At 37.1% G+C, this 20,211-nt stretch overlaps 2 protein-coding genes across 3 annotated transcripts in view; both read left to right on the forward strand.

The window, feature by feature from the left end:
• The first annotated feature begins 1,172 nt into the window (after positions 1-1,172).
• On the forward strand, positions 1,173-9,611 carry nars2 (asparaginyl-tRNA synthetase 2, mitochondrial). Its single transcript, XM_084717418.1, has 14 exons — positions 1,173-1,470; positions 3,183-3,292; positions 3,409-3,529; positions 3,677-3,817; positions 3,928-4,008; positions 4,610-4,704; positions 4,821-4,953; positions 6,611-6,709; positions 6,832-6,869; positions 6,968-7,034; positions 7,629-7,766; positions 7,902-7,999; positions 9,198-9,224; positions 9,315-9,611. The coding sequence occupies exons 1-14, from the start codon at positions 1,309-1,311 to the stop codon at positions 9,457-9,459; spliced, it is 1,455 nt and encodes a 484-aa protein (XP_084573544.1). The 5' UTR covers positions 1,173-1,308; the 3' UTR covers positions 9,460-9,611.
• Positions 9,612-11,000: 1,389 nt separating this feature from the next.
• The window catches only part of gab2 (GRB2-associated binding protein 2), a 45,405-nt gene continuing 36,194 nt past the window's right edge, over positions 11,001-20,211 (forward strand). Inside the window, exon 1 of one of the 2 annotated variants that reach the window (XM_084717420.1) lies at positions 11,001-11,441. In XM_084717420.1, the coding sequence (XP_084573546.1) occupies positions 11,370-11,441 (72 nt within the window). In that variant the 5' untranslated portion in view covers positions 11,001-11,369. The remainder of the gene's footprint in view (positions 11,442-20,211) is intronic. The other variant, XM_084717419.1, reaches the window with a different exon arrangement.

The raw sequence follows: 20,211 nt of genomic DNA on the forward strand, positions 1-20,211 counted from the left end.
GTCTATGGCATCTTATTACATTGCTGGCATGATCTGATTTACTCCAGCAGCAAATGGTGGGAATAGACCCAGTGTCGTTGTGGGTATTGGATTAACGAGGTTTACGCACAAATGGACCTCATACTGACGGCAGATACATCATGCAAGATTAAAGACAATTTCCATGTGGTTGTGATAGCTGTTCTGCTTGCTTCATTACACTACTGAATCACTTCATGTGTTTCTTTTTACTATTGAAAATATATTTTACATTTCTTCCTGTATGTAGAATTGACCTTTGTTGATGACCTTTTGTATGCAAAATTTTTGCCAATGGTTCTGAATAGAGGTTTGAGCACGTGTCAGGGAATTTATCAATAATTTTATCATAAATTCATCAGTTTTTATTTACTGCTGATAGACAGTGACTAGGACATTACAGAACAAAGAGCAAAAAACTGTAATATTTTAATTTTTGTGTTTTTTTCCCAGCTTTTAATTGCATTCAGTCAAAAGTTAAAATCATGATTCAATGCTTCTAGTTTTTTAAAAGTGATGGCATTATCTACATTCTGCACTTTCCTTGATGATTCTAATAAATCTTTATTTTTATCACGTTTTTTGCAATAACAACAACAACCATACTACTACTACTACTACTAACAACAATAATACTAATAATACTACTACTACTAATAATAATAATAATTATTAATAATAATAATAATAATAATAATAATAATAATAATAACAATAATACTACTACTACTAATAATAATAATACTATATAATATATATAACAATAATAATATATAATATCTATAATTTATTATATATTTAATTATTTATGAATTAATTAATTTAAATAACTTTAAAGTACTCAAAGGCACTTTGAATGGTACATTGTACAAACGCCTACAAACAGAAAGCAAAAGCGGTATTAAAAGCAACTGCAACCTGTATCTATAGTATAGTGTCTCTACCATAAAATAAAATCTCCTAAAATAATCGCAATAAAAATAATCTAATCTGAAAGTCTAAAATGGTAACGATAATGGCTCTCATATGAAAACTACATTTCCCTTCAGCAATAAAAGCACTGCTGTTGGATAGCGACATCTGATTGGTTTATCCTAATCCATGTGACTAAATGAAAGACCCAAACAGGAAGTGTTAGTGTCAGAGAAGTGAAAGTCAAGTCAAAGCAAAATGTGATTTTTTTTACATCGTTAAAATACGATTAAATGTGTCGTTGTTTGTGTATTTGAGTTGTTGCGACATGCTGTGCTTTTAACGGGTATTGTGTGTTAAAATTCAGCGTTTGTTACGATGTTTCGGGCGGCAGCTAAAATGCTTTCTGCTGCACCAACCACTCCAGTGTCTCGGAGAATATTGTTAAGTATTCGACATTATTGCACCAAGACACCAAGGAAACTAAGAATATCCGAGGCAGTTTCAGGTGCTGAACTGGGAGCAAATATTAAAGTTCAGGTAACGTTACGTCTTCCTTTATCACTTGATATTTTCTGGTATTGCTTTGCTAATTTGTACCAACAACGAACCTTCAATAACATTCTGCTTATTATAGCTACAACCACACTTTTGTATTTAATTTTTTGAGAACTAAATGAATGTAGTCATTATATGTAGTCATACTTGCCAAACTTACTTTTAAAGCATAAATTACCACAAGAAAATCCTGCAGACTTAAAACTTAACGTTATATTAGCCATGATTCTTCCTAGCACCAGTTTCTAAACCAGGGATATACCGACTGTACATGTACTATACCTGCAGGTTTAAACCTTGCATTGGAATTTGCTAAATAACATGTCTCTCAAAGATCTGACAGAAAAGCAGATATTTTACCTGAATCAGAAGCAGGACCCTGAACTATGACAATGTAAATTTTTCACACTTGACTTTCCAGATGATACCAAATATTACTGTATACTGATACTGAGGTATACATTTAGCTGTCTTTTTATACCATGTTTACCATGGTATATACCAAGTTTATTAGTTTTGTGTTCATTTTGAATAACCAGAACAAGCATATATAAAAACCCACCCTCCCAACCCCAATAACCCAACATTCTCAATTAAAAAAATATTTAAAAAACATAACATTCAATGTAGTAAGTCAGTAACTAAAGGGAAATAAATAAATATAAGATACATACTCGTGGAACTAAATAAAGCAAGGAAAAAAACGAGGAAAAAGTAAACATCTGATTACACATGTATACACATACTTATGTATACAGTGTGGTACCCTGCACAGGTACTAAAACATATAAATAAACACATAAACATAATAAGTTAAACATAATAAACAACAACATAATAATCAATTAATTAAAAAGTAATATATAATTCAATCATCATCCTGTTCTTGCTCCCTATTCTTAAGGCTCAACAATTACTCAACATTTTATTGAATTGCAATGTATTCTACTGTCATTTTTAAATTGCTGAAGACACAGTATTAATGTGTCAAAATGCTCTTTTAAATTAAATATTGTGCTGCAGAGTTGTCCTGACTTACACATCATATTCTACACACTTAAGAAAACGTCTTTGTTTGGTACAGATCCCCACAATCATGTTTTTCAATGAAAGTGAGAATAATGGAAAAAAAGAAAATGATTAATTCTTTCTGATATAGCAAAGCATATTAAAATTGTGTGTGGTACAAATTAAAAACTTGGGATGAGGGTGGTAGCACCAATCCTTATCCAATCGCAGGCATCTAAACTGTCAGGTCATTCATAAAATGTGAGAATCTGAGAAAAATCCTCAAGTTTACTTCTTAAGTCAGTTTTTCTAATGCCAGACTTCAAGATGTCTCTTTAACCCATTGACTAAAATTAGGTCTCTGAATGTTGTTCCATTTTTAAAGCAATTACCACTTTGGCTTGTAAGAGCATTGACAGAAGTTAATTAGTTTGTGTTTCTTTATACTTACTGAGAAATCTTCAAGGCACAGCACGAAACAACACTTTTTGTCAATTGAGAAGTCAGCTCAAGAATTTATTTTCAGACATTTAGCTGACATTTTCTTGAGAAACAATGAGGTGTAGAATTCCTAAATAACATCCTTCTGAACATTATTATGAACATTACTTGAAAGCAAAAAGAAGATATGTCTGTGTTACCAGAGGAAACAGCTGGCCTAATTGTAGTTTGATTCTCTGCTGTAGGGATGGGTTCGCTCTGTTAGACCTCAGAAGGCAAACCTTTTTCTCCATGTGAATGATGGGAGCTCTTTGCAGTCACTGCAGGTTGTCGCCAGTTCAGAGCTGAATAATCCGTAAGCACCTCAGTTTTATTCCCTGTAGATAACCCTTCACCATTCAGTTTTAGGTATGAAAGGTGCACATATTTAAAATACTCTAACTGTCTTCCACTCTCTTTTTTTATTCTGAGGTCGCTCACATTTGGTAGCGCTGTTGAAGTCACAGGTATTCTTAAGAAAAGTCCACACCAAAATCAGCCAGTTGAACTGGAAGCAGACCAAATCCATGTAGTTGGAGAATGTAACCCTGTGGTAAGGGAAATTGTCTCCTCAAGCATCCCACACACATTTCACTGAATCACTATGGTAGCTTCAAATTATACCTTATCTCTCTTATAACAAGTACATCATTATATATAAGATGCAATTTAAGATTGCTGCGTTGTTCTCTTCTTTCAGGAATTCCCCTTTAAAATCAAAGAGAGACATGGCCTTGAGTATATTCGCCAGTTTCCTCACCTGAGGTGTAGAACAAATGCCTTCAGCTCCCTGTTGAGAATACGAAGTGAGGCCACTACAGCAATTCACTCATATTTCAAGGTGAGAACATCAGTGGAGGACTTTTGAACAGAATTCAGAGCAAGAGCAGAGATTTTTGTGTTTACTATATTATTTATTTAATTTAATTTAATTTTATTTTATTTTTCTAGAAAAATGGCTTTGTGCAGATTCATACTCCAATCATCACCTCAAATGACTGTGAAGGGGCAGGAGAGCTCTTTCAAATTGAGGTGAGTATCTACAGATGTGTTAGCAAATATTTTTCAAGTTAAAGCCCAATGCCGGGCCTATTTAATCACTTTTTTAGAAGGGCCAAATTTGAAAAGGGTTGTTTACATTTGTATGCCTGATCTGTGAAGTTCACTTCAGTATACTTTACTTCACACTTCATTAATTTTCACAAGTGCAAAAGAAACATTATGCACAAAAGTATTAGGAAAAACAATGCACCTTTGTAATCCTAGGCATTCAACATTTTTTTTCATTCATTGTGCCTTTGCTTAAAAAAAAGTTACAACTTTCTAAAATAATAAGTGTCTCTCTGCTTAGCAATAGACATAACCAATAAATAGGTTGATAAGCCTAAGAAGAAAGTGATGATCCTCTTATAAACAATGTAAACACCCACAGGTAATTTAAATTGCATTACAATTATATACTTTTTTAATATTTATACATCATCTCAGGGTGACATTGAGGCCAATAAAAGGCCAGATTCAGCCCAGGGGGTGCCAGTTGAATAGGCCTGCCTTATGCCATAAACATTACAGCATTGTAGCTGGCAATGAATCCAATATATTGATGGTTTATTTGTCATGTCACGTACAACAGCCATCAAGCCCAGAAAATGAAGAAGATGAGAATTTTTTCTCAGTCCCGGCCTTCCTGACGGTGTCTGGTCAGCTTCATTTGGAAGTGATGTCAGGGTGAGATAAACTATATGAACAAACTTGTATGTTCTGCTTCAGAGGGTAAGAGACAGACACATACACCCACACTGAGGTACATTTCCAATAAAGCCTTGTCATTCATATTCTTCTAGGGCCTTTTCTCGAGTCTACACATTTGGGCCAACTTTTCGTGCAGAGAACTCCCAAAGCAGACGCCACCTGGCTGAGTTTTACATGGTGGAGGCCGAGGTCTCCTTCACACAGTCCTTAGAGGATCTTACCAAGGTACACTGTGTCATTCTCCCCAAATACAGTATTGTTCTATGGCATCGATCAAAGTGGATACATATTTGTCCTCTTACCTGTAGTGCTATTTATCCATCCAGACTGAAGAACCTGACCTGGATTGTAGGGAGTCAAAAATGCCAAAATCAATATATAGGCTGATAGTTTTTATACAGAATATATAGATAAACACGCATTTTTTGCAGTGATTCCTGAAATGTGGTTATCAAACACTTCTAACAGCGATATGTAATGGAGGCAGGATATTTTACAGTTTAGCAATAAACTTTATTGTCCAAAATGATATCAGGGCACAGAGACAGTAAACCTACACTGGCATTTTTGATTATTATAAATAACTAAAAATAGACATGAATACTACGAATTGAACAAAACATTTACGTGCATCTACTCATGGATGAGAGGTTACAGCTCAGCAGAGGGGGACTACATTAATGTTTACATCCTACACTAGGCACAAGTCTCTGGTCCATGAGTAGATGTATGCTTCCTTCTACATGGTTATACAGTTGGCATTTAGTAAAAAGAAAATATTTCCTACATGAAAGTTCACAACAAGGTCTGTGGTTTATCTTAAGTAAACGTGATTTCTGGAAAGAAACGCTGCTGTTGTGCTGAAGTGTGTTTTTTGGCGCTTTGAACACCACAAGCCGAGTTCCATTGAGTTCTGTTATTTTGTTTTGTTCTTTAAATTTAATCTTTATTTAGACAGGCCTCACTGAGACATAAAGTCTCATTTTCAATGGAGACTTGGTTAAGACACGGGGTTACACACACAAGGTAGGTATATTCAATAATATTCAAGAGAAGGCAGACATCTCTGTGCCTGATATCTCCAAAACTCAGCAACTCACGCCAAAACTATCAAGATGGATAAATAGCACTACAGGGAAGAGAAAAAGTAAGTATTTTTGATTTAGAGCGGAACTGTCAGTTTGAAGTTTTAACCTATTAGCATGCTATGAAAATAAACTTTCCGGTTTTTAAAAGTATTGATATGTGCTGTAACATGTTTTATCATTTTTTCGTCTTTTTCTCAACTTGCTTTATATAGCTGTGTGTGGGGGATTACTTTGTCCAAAGAAGGAGAGACAAAGTTGTTTAAGTTATCTGATAAGCTTTGATAAAGAACAGTCACTATAGACTGGCTAATTCTTAAACATGAGCATCTTTGATGAAATGAACTGATGTCACATCACTAGGGCTGTAATGATTATTTTCTCTGTCGATTTATCTGATTATTATTTTCTTTTGTTAGTTGATTAATGATCAATTTTTCCCAAACATGATATCCTCAAATTTCTTATTTTGTCAACAACCCAAGGATATTCAGTTTACTGTCACAGAGGACTAAAGAAGCCAGATAATATTCAAATTTAGGAATGTGGAATCTGAGGATATTTATTCATTTATTTCTACAAAAAAATACTGAAACCCTTTAATTGATTATCATAATAGATTGCGATACATTTAGTACTGCACAACTGATCAATCTATTGTTGCAGCTCTGCACATCACATCAGTTTCTGTGTACTGAAGTTACAATTTTGTTACTTATCTTATGTGACTTGTAGGGTTGTCCTTGTGCATAGTTGCCTGCAAAATCTTTAATTATTAAACTGAGCCCATTTCTTAGGTCATGGAGGACATGTTCAGGTCTGCCACGGAGCACGTCTTGGCTCACTGTGCGGCGGATGTGGATTTGTTTCACAAGCATGTGACTCCTGGACACAGGGTGAGTCCTGAAGGACACTTACTTACATAACCTACCTGGATCCTTATACCAAGCAGCCAAACATGCATTTCTAGAAATATCTCAACTTACATGTTTTTCCTGTTGCATCCATGCACTCCAAGGTCAGTGTAGAGTCTATGCTGAAGAAGAGATTCCCTGTGTAAGTCTCTAAACATGGTATATAAAATTAAATCAGGTATGAATAAAGTCAAATGCTGAAGGCCTTGAATGAATGATTCTACCTCAATCCACTTTTAGGATCACCTACAGTGAGGCTGTAGACATCCTGAACCACAGCTCTCAGAAATTTGCCTTCCCAACTCATGTAAGTAGCCATGGTTTTATTTTCTCCTTATCAGAGAATACTTTATATCTGCCTCTGCTGCATGTTTGCTACTAACTAGGGCTGGGCATTATGGCTTAGAAATAATATCTCAATATTTTTAAGCTATATACTGTGATATACGATATATATCTTATCTTATATCTAGCGTACCTTAAATTCTCAAATAGTATGATTTTATGGAATATGATGCATTGCTGCAGCTGAAACTACCCAACAGTATATGAAGTAGAGCTGGTTGAAGTGGACAAAAATCAAATTGGTGTTGATATTCTCGATATTGCAACAATATTGAAGGGATGACTATCGGTGCTTTCACCAGATATTAACACACAGAGCTTTTGGATGAAGCTTTTGGTAAGTTCAGAAAATTACATCACTTTACTGTTATGCAGCCTTTAAAACCAGGCAAAGACAACACTTATGCCATATCGTGATACAACGATATCCAAAATCTAAGACAATATCTATTCTCATATCACAATATTGATATAATATTGATATATTTCCCAGCCCTACTACTAACACTATCATTCCACAGTACTCCACATTGACTTTAGTTCTTCTTTTCTACAGTGGGGTTGTGACCTTCAGACAGAACATGAGAAGTACCTGGTGAAACATTGCGGCAACGTTCCAGTCTTTGTCACTGATTATCCTTATGATCTTAAGCCTTTTTATGCCAGAGACAACATGGACCATCCAGTGCATACAGTAAGACGTAGTTACACTGTTCAAAACGCTGAGTGAATCAATGATTTAGCTACTCAGTTCCTTCCTTGTGATGTCGGTTGGGTTATTGCGGTGATTTGCATATCTGAGCTGACTCCGACTGTCGTTTGTGTACAGGCAGCTGCAGTGGACCTTCTTGTGCCAGGAGTTGGAGAGCTCTGTGGGGGCTCGCTGAGAGAGGAGAGGCTGGATCTGCTGAGGGCTCGGCTGGAAGAGTAAGAACATGTACTTCAGGGGCATTGGAAGGCCCGTGCTAATATGTTTAGTCTGTGGTGGTCATGTCAGCTTAGTTGCTTTACATTTGTTCGTATATTTATGCATTGAGATCAAGCATAATCACAGTAGTGTTACTCTGGGATAACTGCTGCTTTTTAGAAGTGTTGCACTTTTCTGTACAACCTTCCACAGCAACTCAGACTTGGAACAATGAGCAGAACGTTAAGGTGTTCAGCTGTAAAAACACAGGCTAAAGTCCTCACACACACATATTCAGCGGAATGAAAACTATGGGATACATTTGGCATTTCTATTCAAGACTCAAGACTTTTATTGTTATTGTGCAAGCACAATAAAATTGCAAATGTGTCATTCCCAAATGGTGTACTGTGTTAAGAGTCAGGCTAAGACTAAATAGACAAAGAATACATGAATTAAATAACATATATATTTATGTATGAGGTGCAGTGTTACAGACCTAGAGTAGCTGTGTTTTGGGGTTGAATAATGTGCAGCACATGTTTAAAGCTACTGCAAAGAATTTTTTAACCAGTCATGAAACAGTCTCAGTGTATTATTGTTGCCTCTGTTTGACCTTCATAAGTTGACAAGCTCATTTGCAAGACGATTGGCTGTTTCTGTATAGTTATTCTTAATACCAGCCACCAGGTTGGAGTCTCTTTGAAATCAGATGAAATTTGATTGATTTGAGTGAGTAGTGCGTTGCCCAGGTTAAAAAAGCAAGAGGAGATTTTTATTTAAATAACTTTATTTTTATTGTTGTATTTTGTGGTTAATTTGGTGGAAATGCTACCACTTTTGTCCACAGGCGCCTCCAAAATCAGCCAAATGTGAAGATTCTTTATAGTGGCTTTAAAGTAACATAATAATAAATGTGGCACAGCATATCAGTCTTGTCAGACTGAAAAGATGTTATTGCATATACATTAACATATATGTATATAGATTATATATTATATTATTATCATTTGTGTAATTTAACATAACATATGTAAGGTACGTGTCTGAGTTTGAAATCCTCTACTAGGTACAGAAGTCCGCAAAGAAAGTTCATTTTGTTATTTGCTCATGAATTTATAATATATGAAAATTATGCCACAGTAGAGGGGATTTATTGTAGGTTGTTAGTTCATGTCTTGACTAAAGGCTCTTGCATTAATTATCATACTTTTCCAGGGTTGGATTAGAAGACACCTACAGCTGGTAAGAAAAAAAAACAGATTGGCATTAACATTTTAAATGAAACATCATTACACACGAACGGATTTGTAATGACATTTTATTTATTTGCAGGTATCTGGACTTGAGGCGTTTTGGCTCCGTCCCTCATGGTGGCTTTGGACTGGGATTTGAGAGATATTTGCAATGCATTCTTGGTGTTGACAACATAAAAGATGTGATTCCGTTCCCTAGATTTTCACATTCTTGTCTGCTATAAAACACAGTTCAAGCCAGTTCAAGTAGATTTTTTTTTTAAATCAGTGAGGTCTGGTTTTGCTGTCTGGCAAACATCAAATAAATATTATACTGAACATTGTTTTAATTGTTTTTGGTACAATTGTGTGGAAATAAAATAAGTCATTTTTGAAATGTGTCTTGTATGGTAGCCCCCACCCCTTCTGTGTCTCTTCAGCTGCTACAACTATCAACTGAAAGCAATAAAAAGCCAAAAATATTATCCTTTATTACAATGATCACTGATATTTTAGACAATATATTCTGTTCGTGAGTGGAATTTCATTTTAATCTCTCATTAGTTGATTTTCCCACAAACATATATGGTTGATCTATTCTTATTTATCCACTGGGTTTCCAAAGTCTAAAACTGGGGTCCTCTCCTCTGACTAAGCTTAGAAAAAGTTACCCTCCCTTACTTTACTTGCTTAGTGTCACTCAGTTCCCAGGTGTCTGTGGTTTCATGATTGATATTTTATCCCATAAACAGTTTACAGTTGAACCAATGTAGCGCAGTTTTGCTGTTTGACATAACTTCAGACTACACCAAATACATGAAAAGGTGTGTACAAATGTTCTATTAATTAATTAATTAATTAATTAATTTAGTTTCTGATTCTGGGAAAAACAGTAAAATTCCCCAGAACTGCCGTATCTCTCAACTATCTCTGTAATGAAATGACCACATTCGGGCTAATCTATATGATGTAATTATTATTTTTTTCACTTCCATTCATTGAGCCTCCCCGAAACTGTTGAGTCCCCTGGGGAGGCCCGCCTCTGACTGACTTATTGATTTATCTGTCTCACTCTACTATCAGGAGTTTCATTCCTCCACTGTTTACTTTTTATTACTCCTCAGGAAAGTGCTTGTTCACGTCACATTATGTCTCTTACCCGGCTTAGCTTCTGTAATTATAAACAATGTTGGGTTTTCAGAGCAACTGTCAACTACAGTATATCAACTTCCCACAAGATGGTGCTTTTTCCCATTTCATCCAATTTGGAAAATGCGAATCTTTTGCTCAGTATACAACAGCAGATGCTGGCTTTATTCATTTTTCTATTTGATTTATATATATATATATAATAAAATCAAATAGAAAAATGAATAAAGCCAGCATCTATATATATATATATATATACATATATATATATATATATATATATATATGTATACATATATATATATATATATATATATATATATATATATATATATATATATATAGCAGAGGAAAGTATTGAAATAAACCTGTTATAATTGATACTTAACTATATTTGGTGAAGCATATAACATAATTTAGGCTAATAATGTGAGATCAGATGTGTTTCTGTATTTGGAATAAAGTAAATTTTATTTCTGTGAGCTGTTGTCTGTGAACTTTGACTAATGTGTCACAAATCGATCGGTTCCTCCATTATTTAAACTCGTTTTGGAGTCTTGACGCTACTTTGTGGCAGCAGCAGCTCTCCCATCCTGTTCATCCCATCAGCCCATCCCTCTCTTTGCTCGGTGGGCGTGGTGTGAGTTTGGAAAACAAACTGCAGACACCCTACGGTACTTCCTCACCCTGCATCAGTTGAGTTTGCCCGCGGCTCCTCGTCAGCTCACCGTGCGTAAATTCCCCACAAGTCGAGTTGCGCCTTTTATTTCCGTCACCCAAACTGGGCTTTTTTTTGCGCCGGTTACTGCGCACGGCACCACCAGGAGCGACTGGCAACATCACCGAGCAGCAGCACTACTTTGATTTTTATCAAATGGGGGGAGCAGACTGCACCAGTGAGAGCCAAACGCCGACAGCACTTTGAAGAGGCGAGCCTTCAGGAGCCGTCATGTACTAGTGACAGACGGCAGTTGTAGAGAAGAAGAAACAGCAGACAGTGACAAACATGAGCGGCGGAGAAATCCTCTTCCAAGGCTGGCTGAGAAAGTCACCACCGGAGAAAAAACTGAGGAGATACGTAAGTCAATTACACTTTGACTTAGTTTCTTTGTGTTCATGAGTTCGATTTGTTTCAGGAGTACAGCATTTATCTGGTTTCTCTCTCTGTCAGTTTGCCTCCCGTTGTGTTTTGTTCATCTGTGGTGTCCAACTCAGATATTTGAAGTCCAATAGTAGCAGGTGCATCCCACTACCATCTGGACCTCTCCTCTTTCTGCCCTACAGGAGGCTCCACATGTTATTCTTGATTTTCAAACACAGTCTCAGTCCATTAGAATCTAGAAATTTATGTTTTTTTATGAAGATGGAGTTGCCAGGTTATACATGTAGGGCCACCCATTGTGGGGTCCTGTGACAACAAGGAGGTAAGCCTCTGTAATACCCGACAGCTGTCTATAATTTTGACTAAATAGCTCTCAGACACAAACACTAACTGCCATTTGGCTTTAACCGATCATTATGAGGTAATGTCTAATCAAGCATTGGTGTGACCAGTTTTCATCTTGGCCAAGCCGACTAATGTCACAATAGTGATAACTCCACAGCATTAGAGTGCCTTGATAAGGCTTTATAAGCTAAAGCTGCTATAGTCTCTTGCTGGGTGCTGGGCAGGGGAATGGCTGCAAATCAGATAATGGGATTTATGGAGGCAGATAGAACCATGAGACAATCTCCTATAAATACAGCTGTCCACTGTTTATGTACGGTGTTGCATTACCAGGCCTCTCCATGTTCCTACTAGCTGACTTTGCCATGATGTCATCTCTCTGTTTCATCTGGAAATCCATCCTTGAATGTCTTCAAAATGCCCCCCCTCCTCATGTCCTGTCATTTCCTCATTGTCTTCCACTTAAAGCTGGCTAATGTTTACACAGAGACCACCATGGTCAGTATGGAACAGCAGCTGCAACGGTGCAGAGGAAAAAACTTGCTTGGTTCATAGCAGTACTGTATAAACAACAAGAGAACAAACCATCACAAGGCATAATAGAGCTAACATAATGGCTTTCCTCAGGCAAAAAGACCAGGGAACAACCTCTTAGCCCCTCTCACCCTGCTTCTCACCCTTAGCAATAACCTATAAACAACTGCACACAAACACACACACACAGTTTGAGCCAGAAAACAGTGTCATGAGATTGAGTATCCAGAACAGGCAGACTTGTGAATGCGATAATCTGTCCATCTGAAATTCCTTCCACTTAAAGTCAGGCTATGGACAATCGGGACCATTTACTCACCAGGATTGCTGTCATCTGACATAGTTGACGTCCTAATGTAGAGGGATATTTTCAGATACTACTTTCACATACTCATATAGATTCCAGCCTGAAGGTGTGTGGCAAGTTTGATCTGTCATTATATTGGAATGAGTTGAGTAGGTGTAAGGAATGTATTGTTTCGGAGCTGTGACCGACTTGTTAAATGCTACAACAGTTTGTGCGTCTTTTAGGAGATTATTTGCGACAATGAAAAGGTGCTTTAATCCTTAACAACACATTCCCTGTCAATATTCCACCCGCTTCTAGTCCTCCTTCAGCCAAATGAGGCCTGTGTTTGTTAATCAGTAGTTACTTGTTGAAATGATTGGTCATTGCATTAAAAAAAAACCTCCATTGACCTTCCACGGGAATTTTTTGGTAATGTGGCACACAGCTGTGCATCATAAAGGGACAGTTCACTCCAAAAATCAAAAATGTATATTTTTCCTGTTACTTGTAGAGCTATTTATCCATCTAGACTTTTGGAGATATTGGCTGTAGAGATGTCTGCCATCTCTAGAAAATAATGGAACCAGATGGCACTCAGCTTGTGCTGCTGAAAGTGCCAAAAAATAAATTGGAAACACTCAACAGCAATGTCTCTTTCCAGAGATCATGACCCAGTTACTCAAGATAATCCATAGACCTTGTTGAATCTACAGGAACTACTTTCTTTCTCCTACATGAAACTGCTCACAAGATCTGTTGATAATCTTGAATAACCTGGTCATGATTTCTGGAAAGAGGCATTGCTGCTGAGTTTTTCAAATGTATTTTTATTTACATTTCAGTCACCACAAGCTGAGGGCCATTTAGCCTCATTGTATTGGAGAGAAGACCGACATCTCTATACTGGTATCTCCAAAACTCTGCAGCTCACGCCAAAACTGTCAAGATCAAGAAACAGTCTAGATGGATAAATAGCGCTACAGATAAGAGGAAAAATATGTATTTTTGATTTTTGGGTGAACTGTACCTTTAAATGCAGTGTAAAATCAAATTCAGGGTTAGGAAAGAGTAAAAACTGGTACTACCACCACAGGGCTGACATGCAAATCATATGCAAAGTCAGGGAGCAAAACACTTGTGACAGTTGAAGCCTGGATATAACCGGTGGTTACAACAGGAGAGGACATGTTTCCTCAGTAACAAGCATGACTAGTCCTGGTTAATTGTTTGCTAATTGTTTACAAATGTGATTAACTAAGCAGTGACTCACTCCTTTTACAACAGCTCCTTGCAGCACATACACATGATGAGCATAAACTTTGTGCCCCCCCCCCTCAGACATGTGACTGCGGCAGACATGTGTAGTCACTTTTCACACCCGCTGCTGCATCTCCACAAGGAAAACAGTCGCGCTTGAATGTCTCAGAGCTGCTAAATGGATCACTTGGTTGGATTTATCTGTTCTTGGGGGCTGATCGAGGCTCGAGAGGTGGGCAGTGGTTTAAGGGGAGGTGGGAGTGGCCTTGCTGCTTTTGTTGAACAATGTCCAGAACAAGCAGAAGGAACATGAAAACAACTGACTAATCCAGCACTTGCTCAGTGCCTCTTGCATAGTTCTGTTGAGGTTATTTTACTCATCCGTCAGTGGTCAGACAATATGCTTAATCACGTCTGCTACATTAACCCACAAACAATCTTTTTATTTGTAGCTGCTGCTGCTTAGGCAATAACTCATCACTTATGTCTTTATACTGTTAAAAATACATTTGTTGACAATTTTTATTCTACCTTGACTTGTAATAAGCAAAGGAAAGAAAATCTTTTCTCTTTTTGTCTCTTTTCTAACCTTGCCCATTTTTTCCTAGATGTGTGCACCTCTTTGTGACTTCCAATATTGACATATGCATAATAATACGTCATCTAAATGAATCATACACGCATGAATCGTACTATGCATGCACAACATAAATCATGCATGTGACATGTCATAGTGTAGTCATAGTGTAAACAATTGAATTCCTGTTCCCAGGTTGGGATCAGGCTACTGTTGGCTAAACCCTCCCATCTGCCCGTTGTTGTATCTGACATCACAAACGTGTCTGTTCACATACAGTAAAGCATTGCCACATTCCAGACAGATCATATCGGCAAGGTGATAGCTGCTGCTTCTGCTTTTTCCCGCTGCCACTTTCTGCCGTCTTGTGGATGGTACAAGAGAGGAGAGAGGAAGAGAGGTGGGGGGGAACAAGGCCTAGCAGAGCAGCGGCCGCCTGTGTCCCACTGTCAGCTGCCGGGTCTGCTGTTGTTTTGCAGAGGGGCTTTGGGAAGTCCTTGCCCTCAGAGGTCAACGGAGAACGCCTCCCAGTTCCTGCTTTGACAGACACCCAGCGCTCACACAGACATTTTCCTTGTTCCACTTAATCTGTGGGCCCGAAAATGGGCCTGTCCCCAGAAGCTACAAAACTGGGGTGGCTTTATGTTGACTGCAGTATCATAGTCAGATTAGTTTATCATTTTGAGATATGTTCACTTAAAGAGATCCTTGCAGTTGACATAAGGCTGGAATCTACAGTCATTTTCATTATTGGTTAATCTGGTGAGCATTTTTTAACTTCATCTAACTACCGAAATACCTTATTAAGGTTTAAAATGTCTTTTAATCTGTTTAGTTAATTATGCTTTAGTGTAAAACGCACATATATGTGCGTATTAAGAAGCTGGAAACAAGGAAGGTGAGCAGTTTTCTTGTTCTTAACTGTTTTTCAAAATTGTTAATGGTGAATATTCTGGAGATCATCTTAGTATTAATACTTAGTAAAGATATTTATTCAGACTCAGATGCTGCACACAAACAGATGCCTTTATAGTAATAGTAAGAAAGATAAAAATAAAAACAAAACAGTCAACAATTACCCATCCTGTAGCAAATCACAACCTCAGCTGACACACATTGCACATATATTGTACAACCACTTGTAAGAACTCCATGACATTGTATTATAGAACTACACTACATCGACATTCATAAGAAATTAATGCATAAAAGTCCATTGTTTCCGTGGTGGCCTTGTTTGAACCTTTATCATAATATCCTGTCCTTTGCCACGACCTCTGCTTTAGCTTGTGTGTTTTCTGTCCAGAACTTAATTATTGCACCAATAGCAGATGCCAGACTTCCTTTGGATGGTACCTACAGGAAGTGTTGTGACAGAGGTCCCATGATGGGGAAAGAGATTAAATTGGTCTGTGAGTATATAAATGTATTTCCATCTATCAGGACTCTATCAGCTGAGCTTAAAATACTGCCGTTCTGAAGGAAATTAGATCCCATTGATTTTTCTCGTGTGATTTGGGCCAGCAGCAGTGAGAATGTTTTTAGTTATTTGCTGAACTCTCAGAAAGTAAACTATCACACAGCCGTGATGGTTTCATTTAATGGGGCCTAAAATAAAAAATGACTCAGACTACAACAACAGGGATCACAAACAGCTGAGCAAAGCAACTTCTGGAATTAATCCATTTTTTATTTTAGACCTATCTGCTGATCCAGAGATCATAGATTATCACACTTCAGGAAAACAATGTACTAGTGAGACCATAAACAAATGGCATCTGAAAGCTGTAGTCTGATGATATTCTGACTTTAACAGCAAAATTGGATGGCCACTGATCACAGTGGTGAGTGTTTATGTCTACTTTATCAAGAGCTTAATACACATACTAAATATAGTATTGTTATATTGTTCCATTGTAGCATAATGCCATTTTTTTTCTAGAGGTGCAATGATTAGCCAATTACTTGATAAGCCGATAGAAAAATAAATAAGTTAGCAACTATTTTTCACATTAGCTGGTTCCAGCTTCTTAAATGTAAGGATTTGCTGCTTTTCTTTGTCCCATATGACAGAAAATGAAGAGTCTTTGGCTTTTGGACTGTTCGTCGGACAATAGAAGCAATTTGAAGACATCACTTTGGGCTCTGGAAAAATGTGATGAGCATTGACATTTCATAGACTAAACGATTAATCGTGAAACTAATAGGAAGATCAGTAGTTACAGCCATATTTTTTTTCTACAAAAATAGAAATCCAGTTTTTGCCCTGCTGATTAGATTCAAACACAAAGTGATATGTAGGAATCATGCTACTGGCTCTTGAATGTGCCAGTAGCTTACGTGTCATGTGACTGTCATTAGATTGGCCTTCTGAAGCAAATGGCCTTTGCAGTTGTAATGTGAGTCAGTAGAAAAACCTTCTGGCCTGCCCCTCAAGAACATATCAAGATCTCAAACTAAGAACAATATAAATGCAATTTTATTTGTAAAGGCAGCTCTTCATAAATCTGAATGCATCCGTTTGAACTTTCAGTGGGAGACATTTGATTTGCTGTTGTAATGTGTGGCCAAAAAAGGGAAAACCTAATTTGCTTTTTAGTATTTATTTACAATGACTTAGCCCACTTGCCCTTTTTGACTGATGCCCTGCTTTAACACTCAAAACACTTGTCCACACCTGAGAGCTTTCAGTGCCTGTTTTACACCCCCTGAGCAGCAGGTTCAGCTTAGATGCACCGTGGTAGTAGATGGTGGTTGATGGGAAACTCTTACTTTTCGTTTATTTTTTGGACTAATTTTTTTATAGACATGTTAATTTCTTTATACCATTACAAGAAGACCATGGTTGCCAGTTAAAGGATGTCACATGCCCACTTTTATTTATTCCCAAAATACACATTTTTATAGCTATGATAGAGATTAAAATAAACATACTTTTAACTTGTGAATGCACTGTCAACACTGTTGATTACCACAACACCCGACTCCCACACAAGTACAATATACGTGGGATGCAGTGACATCAACACGATTACAAATATCTTAAATAAAATTTCTTGAAATAGGAAGGAGAATGGTATTTCCTTAGCACAACACATTTGAAGGGAGTGATATTTCTACATGCATTCCAGCAGTGGAACCTGAAATGGTGGCTATTTTCTTAGCAGCAACATGTTAATGTCTTTTTTTTAGTGAAGAAGGGCTGTGAATAAACCTGAAAATTGTCTTGCTGTGTCATAAATTTTGTGCTGTTTGAAATCCATTAGAAAGTAGTAATGAGCTGTCAAAGGTGCCCCACACAAGGAGGTAGACTATTTGCCAAAATGATCTATGTAATAGTATGTAACAGCTAGAAAATATGTATATCAACAGTTCACACATGGTTAGATACGTACATAAAGGGAAGGGAAGGGAAGTCTATTTATTCTGGAAAGATTTGTGTGCAATATGTCAGTCAGCTGGTTGGTATGATCCTTAATATAAATAATTGCTATCAGGACTTATATCAGAATTATTAGTAATTATCCAGCCTTTTTAAACAGATTAACTAAACATAGTTTAATAGGTAATTATTAAAAATTGTTTTTCTTTAGCTATTAGTACGATGGTCAGAATAATCCAGGTAAGCTTTTGGGGTACCAGCTGCTTCAGAAACAAATATATGAACAAAGATGTTTGACCAGGTGATGTACTACAGGGTAAACATGACACCACAGTAAAAATCAAATGAAATGTCAGTGGCCAAAGTGATCGCGTAATTTTGGATACCATCCAAGATTTTGATCGTGTGCATCCCTTGAAAATGTATCTCATACATTTTAAAAATGGTCCTGCTATTGGGACTTGCTCACCCTCAGACATGTTGTTCTAATGTGAAATGGGAGTTGACGTGTCACTTTTAACTTTATTTGAACCAGCTGAGGATATTCTGTAATCCGTGGAGGCAGTTTCATCTTTAAATGTAATTGGAAGACTCAATAATATGGTAACGATAGCATGATATGATGTGTTTGATGTGTTGTCTTCCTGTTTCATGTGAACTACTGCTTGCTGCATTTGTAGGTGTTGGAAATATTATAAGCAATGTGCCATTTGGCTGCTTAGGTTGTGGTCCAAGTGGTTAAAGCTGTCACGTACAAATTTCTCTGTAAAGCAGTGATAAATAACTAGATTAAGGAAACAGTTATGCAATAATTGGCAGATACAGTGGAAAATGTGATTACATACTATTAAATTATTATTTAATTGTAAAACCACCATGCTAGTCGTCATACTGATGACAGTGAATTGTATATCTGCAATTTGATTATTTATTTATTTTTAATTTTCTTTTTGACTGTTAAACTCATTTAAATCTCAAGTTCTGTGTACCTCAGCTTACTATCAACATTGCTTAGATCAGGGATCTATTTTCTTCTGAAGATCCAGACTGTGATGAGTCATTGCAGTTCAGTAGTAGGAACTGAAATTTCCTACAACTGGAGCTCAGATAAGAATAAACTCTGAGTATTTTGTCTAGTTTGTTCAAGATCCTGTGTGAGTCAGATGACGTTATCCACCCTTTAGTAGGCGTCATTGTGGGTCCACAGCCCCAAAACATAGACAGAGGTGGAATTGGTGATTAAGTAATAAATCAGCTTGGCTAAATATCTTCTCTGTAATTTGGTTTATTTGGCCGTTTTATTCTGCCAAAACATGAAATTCCCTGGATGCAGTGAATTGTATTTGTTAAAATGAATGATAGCATGGCAAGTGATATATTGTAAAAGACAAACGCTTCTGCAGTGACTTGTGAGTAATAGGGTAAGTAGAGAGCAAACCTGACCTGAACGTCTTTGTTCATGTTTAGTGTTATATCTCACAAATCATGTCAGTCAGCATAATGAAATTAAAATGTAACTGGAACAATTGTTGATCATTTCTACATATTGATAGTTGTCATGAATGACATCTTTAAAATATAAACATAACTATTTTGATGGATTATTTAAAAATGCTCCAATTAATTATTAAATACATTTAACCATTGAAAATGTGTATTCATTTAAGTTAAATTACAGCCCATACAGATTCCATACTGTACTGAAATATTAGTATTTAGTGCATGTGGATATTTCTAAGGATGACTGCTGTGTGAGGTTGTGTGTGCTCCAGCTTCGTGATGTATTTTCCAATGTATCTGCTGATGTCATACATCCTGAATGTGACATCAGCGGCTGATGTAATGAAATGATGTCATGATGCACACAGGTGGATGATGAAGCACTGTGGTGTTTGAGCTGGAGTGATGGTGTGACAGATTCAGGCGCTGAGGTCAGACTTCTCTTTATATGTAAATGTTTCTACTGCGTGGAACTGAAGAGTTCTCTCCTGATTGAACTGTTGTGTTTTATCAGTCGTTGTGCATCTGAAACCACCTTGGATGGAGTCAGAGAGACCAGGAGATGCTCACAGCACGCCCTCCGCACACAGACACGTACGAGCCGCAGCAGATGGCTGAGGCAGGGGAAGTGACACAAAGAGTTCTGATTAAAGATAATGCTCCCCGTTAGTCAAACTGTCAAGGCGGGCTCATGCTAAATAAGCCTAGCCTTTTGCTGATATGGAGACACAGCAAGAGATTACTCATTTTCCTAATGATGGAAGTGTTCAACTGCAAATTGAGGCTCATTATATCTACTGAGAGCTTTTGAGAGGTTGTTTTTCATAGGATGTGCCACAGATTTCACAGATCATTGCTCCCG

This window comes from Lutjanus erythropterus, chromosome 4, assembly GCF_056507025.1.
Source record: "Lutjanus erythropterus isolate fLutEry1 chromosome 4, fLutEry1.hap2, whole genome shotgun sequence".
Taxonomy (NCBI): domain Eukaryota; kingdom Metazoa; phylum Chordata; class Actinopteri; order Lutjaniformes; family Lutjanidae; genus Lutjanus; species Lutjanus erythropterus.